This window comes from Nicotiana tabacum, chromosome 6 (assembly GCF_000715075.1).
Source record: "Nicotiana tabacum cultivar K326 chromosome 6, ASM71507v2, whole genome shotgun sequence".
Taxonomy (NCBI): domain Eukaryota; kingdom Viridiplantae; phylum Streptophyta; class Magnoliopsida; order Solanales; family Solanaceae; genus Nicotiana; species Nicotiana tabacum.
Window position 1 is genome coordinate 184,809,128 of NC_134085.1, and position 6,416 is coordinate 184,815,543.

At 34.5% G+C, this 6,416-nt stretch overlaps 1 protein-coding gene across 1 annotated transcript; it reads left to right on the forward strand.

The window, feature by feature from the left end:
* Window positions 1-1,764: 1,764 nt before the first annotated feature.
* LOC142182229 (uncharacterized) lies at window positions 1,765-4,619 on the forward strand. Its single transcript, XM_075256343.1, has 6 exons — window positions 1,765-2,110; window positions 2,283-2,487; window positions 2,637-2,867; window positions 3,105-3,187; window positions 3,362-3,972; window positions 4,176-4,619. Exons 1-6 carry the CDS (start codon window positions 1,765-1,767, stop codon window positions 4,617-4,619), a joined length of 1,920 nt encoding a protein of 639 aa, XP_075112444.1.
* The last annotated feature ends 1,797 nt before the right edge of the window (window positions 4,620-6,416 follow it).

Below are 6,416 nucleotides of genomic sequence, written 5' to 3' on the forward strand. Positions count from 1 at the left end.
AAAAGATTATTTTTGTTCACCTTTCAACCAAAATATATGAGCAGATTTTTGCTCAAAATATCTCGCGTTCACATAGAAGTTAGAAAAATGTCACATTCAACTGCTATATATGGTGGTTGGGAAAAGTATTGAAGGAAAGACCCATCACCGGAATAGCAAACGAAGTTTCAAATAAGAGCCGTCGCTGAAAGGCATCAATTGCTTCGTTACCTTCCCTTATGTCTTTCACCAAAGACCCATAATATTCCTTAATCTTCTTCAGCATACGTAAGTAGTGCAACTTCAGCCACTTCAGTCGGACTCGCCGGAAAATCTTCGCTATAGAAATTCTTCGCCGGTGCTTCTTTCCTCCTCCGAGCCGCACCGCCGGCAACTTTTTCTTCCGAAATGATATTTTGCGGCGGACCTCACTGAATATGGTTGTGGGATTGGCATGTGTTATGCTTTTGTTGAAGCTATTCTGGTTCGAAGCCATTAACATTGGAGTAAAACTTTTTGTTCCACTTCTCTTTGTTGGGAGAGAATAATTGAGAACTAAAACGAAGAGTTTGAGGTCACTTTTATTTGATAATAATTAAATAAAAATTGAAACTATATTTACTGATAGTTTAAAGAAGTTTTATACTAACATTATGATAGAATTGGTTGGGCCAGTGGCGGACGCAGAATTTGAAGGTTAAGGGTACATTTTTGCTTTCAACCAAAGTTTGCTTTGTATACGGGGTGTCACTATTAATATATTAGTATTTTTTAAAAATATATATATGTATTTATAAAAAAATTGTCAAACTTTTCGGGCGTAGGTGATCCCTCACCTGATAACATTGGTCCTCCTCTGTGAGTCACGTATACTTAAAATATTCAGAAATACACAAAAATCGTTGTAATAAAGAACACAAGTTTGATTCTCAAGTAGTTAGAATGAAATAATTTGGACAATATGTATTTTGTCCGCAATTTGTTTGTAAATACTTGTTCCATAATAGAGGAACTGAAAACTTGTTGCACTATCTTATTTTTTCATATAAAGCCTAGCCATTATTTTATACTCCATTGTACTGTAGTTGCAATACTCTTTGTCTAATGTTTTTAGTTTCGATGGCTAGCTAGCTAGACTTAACAAAAAGTTACTCTATTAATTTAGTCTTTCGTATTCATTCCAAATTAAAGCGTGCAAATTTCAATAACATATCAACTCTAATTTATCGGCCCAACCAATTAATGGACGGAGAAAGTAAGCCCTCTTCGAGGCCTCCTTTTAGGCCGTTAGGCTCTATAGACTCTGATTAAAGTTTAAGCCCATTTAGTATGAGCTGAGGATGTGGGGAATTTGTATTGGGATTTTTACCTATCTATACCATATATCAAATATTATTACCAAAAATGTTCATAATTTGTTATTTACCCATGTAGTCCACACTTTTACTACAAATTATATACCAATCCAAAAATAGGTAGATTTTGCCATTAAAAAAGCCCTAAAATGAAGGCACCAAATCTGATGTGATTTTGTCAAGGATTTTATTCCAATTTTGAAATGAAGGAGATCTCTCTTCCTAATGAAGGCACCAGTTGCGTAATTCTCTCCTTCCTCAACAGAAAGAGATCTCACAAAAAACGCAATCAAATTGTACAATTACTGAAGAGAGACTATATCTGTTCTTCGTCTCAAATTGTACAAAATTGCTCTTCGTCGATATCAGTATTCAAATTGTAGAAACTATATCTCTTCTTTGTCTTTTTTCCTATCAACTACACGAAATCATGTCAAAAATCCCAATAATGCTGAAATCGAATGGTAATTGGGATAACTATGGCAGATTTAGAGATTTTGAAGTTGATGCCATTGTGGTAGATGATAATGCAAACTACGGAATTCTCAGTTCTACAATTGCAGAACAATTATCGATTGATACATCGGATAAAATTATAGAAATCAAATACATTGTGAACGAGAATTGTCCTCCAATGGAGATTAGGAATGATATGGGGGTTCGTGCTTACATGGAAACCAAAAAGGAGAATAAAAACTTAGGTTCGTATCCTTTATGTATAAGCGTAAGAGATTTCAATATGGAATTGGCAATCAACAATGAAAGCACCAGTGCAGGTATGTTTGATTCGACATTGCAGAGAGTTATGGTGTTACTATGTTATCTACAATATTACTACAATTACCTACAATTAAACTACAAAGCTCACATAGTACTGAAAAGGATAAAGCAATGTTGCTTTCAAAATTATCTACATAGAAACTACATTTATGAATTTATTATTTGCAGGTTCGTCTGGATCCCTAAACTTACTTGAATTTCCATCCTCACCAGCTATAGAGGAATATCAAAGTGAAATAATAACTGAATCTACGCAAACATATATTGAAGAAGGACAAGTTTATCGGGACAAGCAAACAGTAGCTGCTGCAATGAAGAATTATTCAGTGATGCACAAGTTCCAGTTCAGAGTAAAAAGATCTAGTCATAGAAGGTATGTAGTTATTTGTGGATAATATATCAGCAAAATCAGTGTATGATTGAAGATAGGTGGGTTTTATAAATTGTAGTTAAATTATAGTCAATTTGTAGTTAATTGTATTTTTTTCATAAATTTGTGTAAATATTGTATTTCTTTTGTAGCTACTGGCTTATATGTGTTGCTGAAAGCTGTAAATGGCATTTCAAGGCAACGTCAATTAATGATTCGGCAATGTTCAAGATAAGAAGTTTCAGCCGTCAACACACATGCTGCCTAATGGACGAAACATTCATACAGCGCAAACGTACTGCAGCAGTACTTGGTAGCATGGTCGTTCCAAAGTATTGTGATCCTAAGACTGTTTACACACCAAAGGACATACAAGCTGACATGTTATCCGAACATGGACTGAACCTAAGCTACATGCAAGCATAGAGAGTAAAGGAAAAAGCTTTACAGTTTTTGAGAGGGAATCCGTGTGACTCCTACAACAAATTACCCAAATATTTTTATATTCTTGAGAAGAATTATCCTGGTTCTGTTGTTAAATTGAAGAAGGCAGCAGATGATTGCTTCTTATACGCATTTGTTGCTCTTTGTACATCAATAAATGGTTGGCAACATTGTAGGCCGGTAGTAGTGGTTGATAGGACATTCTTAAAGTCAGCCTACAGGGGGATTATGCTGACAACAAGCACCATGGATGCAGTAGGTAAATAATGGATAATTTTGTACTTATTTTGTAGACAGACTTTAAAATGCAGTTAAATTGTAGTTATGTTGTAGTTATTTTGTAGTTATATAAAAGAATGTAGTTAACATGTCTATATTTCTTAATATATATTGTAGTTATTATTTAATCATATTTTATGTCTTAAAAATGTAGGTACTATTTTTCCCTTGGCATATGCTGTGGTTGATTCTGAAAACGACGCGTCTTGGAAGTGGTTCTTTGAGCAATTCAAGGAGGCATATGGTGAAAGACCTTCAATGTGTGTTGTTTCAGATAGGCATGAGAGTATACTGAAGGCAACATCAGTTGTCTATCCGGGATTGGCACACTACTCTTGCATGTGGCATATATGGACAAATATAAGGTCAAAATTCAAGAAGGGACATCTACAATTACATGAATTGTACTTTGCTACAGCACGGTCATACACTATGGATGAATTTAATGAAAGGATGTTGAAGATTGAAGAGGTAGACCTGCGTGTAAAGTCTTACCTATATGATATTGGCTATCATAGATGGTCAAGAGTACATGCAACGGTAAATAGAACTTTTACTATGACGTCAAACATTGCCGAGTCATTGAATGCTGTAACAAAAGATGCAAGAGAGCTTCCAATATTTGATCTATTTGAGTATATGAGGACTCTTCTTGAACGTTGGACAAAAGAAAAGTTATCGAAGGCAAAGGGTACTTTCACATACCTTGGTCACAAATACAACAAAGAATTGGAAGACAACAGTACATTATCTCAGAAACTAAGGGTAAGATATTTTTTTTGGTGCAGTAGAATCAAAAAAGTACTAGCTGCAGTTTTTCCAGATTGTAGTTAAACTGTAGTCAAATTGTCGGTAATAATAGTTTGTAGATGAGCTGTAATATATTTGTTGCTGATTTGTAGGTAAATTGTTGATAATCCATTTTAATGATTGATGTATTATTATTTCTGTTTGGTCTTCAATTGTAGGTGAGGGCTTCAACAGATCATATACATACTGTGTTAGATGGTGTGAAGGGGTACATTGTGTGTCTAGAAAACAAGAAATGTAGTTGTGGACAATTCCAACTTGATGAACTTCCATGTGCGCATGCTTTGGCAGCATTAAGGCATAGGAATGAAACATACGAAAACTATTGCTCTCCGTATTACACAAGGAAGAGCCTTCTGCTTACCTATGAAATGCCAGTAAATCCTCTTCCTGATGAAGGCAAATGGGAAGTGCCACAACATATTTTGGATGAGGTAGTAAAGCCACCGGCGGGAGATAAAAGGCAGCCAGGGAGACCTCACAAGGAAAGATATAAAACATTTGATGAAATAAAGTCAAAGAAATACAAGGTGTCATGTGGTAATTGTGGAGGTGAAGGGCATAACAAAAGAACTTGCAAGAATGCGCCGAAAAAGAAATGAATATCATGTAGTTAGAATAGTTATTCAAAATAAATGTTAGTGAGCTCAAATTATCGGATTTTCTTATGTAATTGTTTAAGTTTTTGAAGATGAATAAGAAGTATAAACATCAATTTGTGTATTTGCACTATTTATGTTTTTATGTATTCTGTCAAGCATCTAAAGTTGTCTTTTTTTTATAGAATAGTTAAACTTTAATATTTACTGTATACAAAAAACTGATATTAATAAAGAATGCATTCAACGTAAATTGTATCCAGATTGTAGTGAATATGTAGTTTAACTGTGTTAGAACTGTAGTCCTGTTATTCATATGTAGAGGAATTGTAGTTAAAATGTAGTTTGACGTAGTTTAAATGTAGATAAATTGAATTTTTTTGATAAACCTTGTTGATAAAAAATGGCTAAATTATTTATATGATTCCTGTATTTATTTTATCTTTCTGCTGTGTAACAAATGACAGTTATATACAGATATTACTTGGCACTTGAAGGTATTTATAAAAATAACTTGAAGATTAAAGTCAAATTGTAAGACAAAGTTGTTGCTGTAAAAATGTAATCAGAGTACTCGAGTATAATGTAATCAACAAAAAGTGTTGTAGAAAACCAAAACGACATATTTCCTACATTGTTTTCCAATTCAACTACCAAATTTCACAGACCAAACTAGGAACACAATAGTCTATTTCTTCTTTCGTTGCACTCTAGTCCTCTCGTTTTTTGCCGGAGCACCCTTCCTCCTTGCTAGCCTGCCAGTAACCTCACTCTCACTGATTGACCCATCTTCTTGCTTCTTTGTTGCATAGTCTCACAGTAGAGCTCCATAGCGTCTACGGTGTTGGTCAATATCAGAAAGATCTTCCTTTGGGATTGCCAAATCTCCAAGGCTAACATACTCTGCAAATGCAGCCACAAATACACCACAATCGCTGCATAAGATGAGAATTTTTTCATTATATAACAAATGATTAAAATAAAAAAAATTAAACATATAGAAAGGGAGATTATTTTTTTACACTGAGCCTTCCTTTTGTTGTGGAATCTCAGCAACCATCCATTGTATGTCGAGAGGGTCCGTAACTGGTTTTTCGATGTATGCCTTTGTGCTCTTGAAGTTAATGTCTTTACGTTTACCATAGAAACCAGTGCATGACAAATACAGAGGGATAATGATTGAAAACTTGTCAACCAATGTCTCAACTGTTTTATGACGGTTTGCTCTCACCATGGAATCATAAACATAAAGTTGTCTGTCCTTTATGTCAAAAACTAGCAACAACCAATGGAAGTTCTCTACAAGGTTCACAGGCATGAGCACATAGTCAACAAGATCCCAGGCAACATTAGCAAGAATTCTGTACCCAAGAATATATTCATCAACATCATCCTCGGGTTTAACAACCGAATACCTTTGTTCCGGTGGAGAACTTATGAACTTGTCATAGATTCTTTCAATCTTTGTCTTGAACAAGCAATCCGTGGTTGTGAACCTAGTATTATTGTTGGGGCCATATTTGCCTCTTTTTCGCAGATAATACATAATAACATCAATGTGCTGCCAAAATAGAATAAACATATACAATAAGGTACGGTGTAACCACACTTGTCTACAAGACAGCTACAGATTAACTACAATTTGAATTTATTAAAAACTCTAATAGATTGCTGCAAATTAGCTACACTATAACTACAGAAATATAACAGTTAGTCCAAGTTCCTCACAAAATGTAATTTAATTGTAGTTTGTATGAACCATAGTGAACAAGTACTATATGTACAATTGACCCATCAGAC

Coding starts and splice junctions, on each gene's coding strand:
- LOC142182229 (XM_075256343.1), top strand. CDS start 1,765: ATGTCAAAAATCCCAATAATGCTGAAATCGAATGGTAATTGGGATAAC. Junction 2,488..2,636: donor AAAAGATCTAGTCATAGAAG/GTATGTAGTTAT, acceptor TTTCTTTTGTAG/CTACTGGCTTATATGTGTTG. Junction 2,868..3,104: donor AAGGACATACAAGCTGACAT/GTTATCCGAACA, acceptor GCAACATTGTAG/GCCGGTAGTAGTGGTTGATA.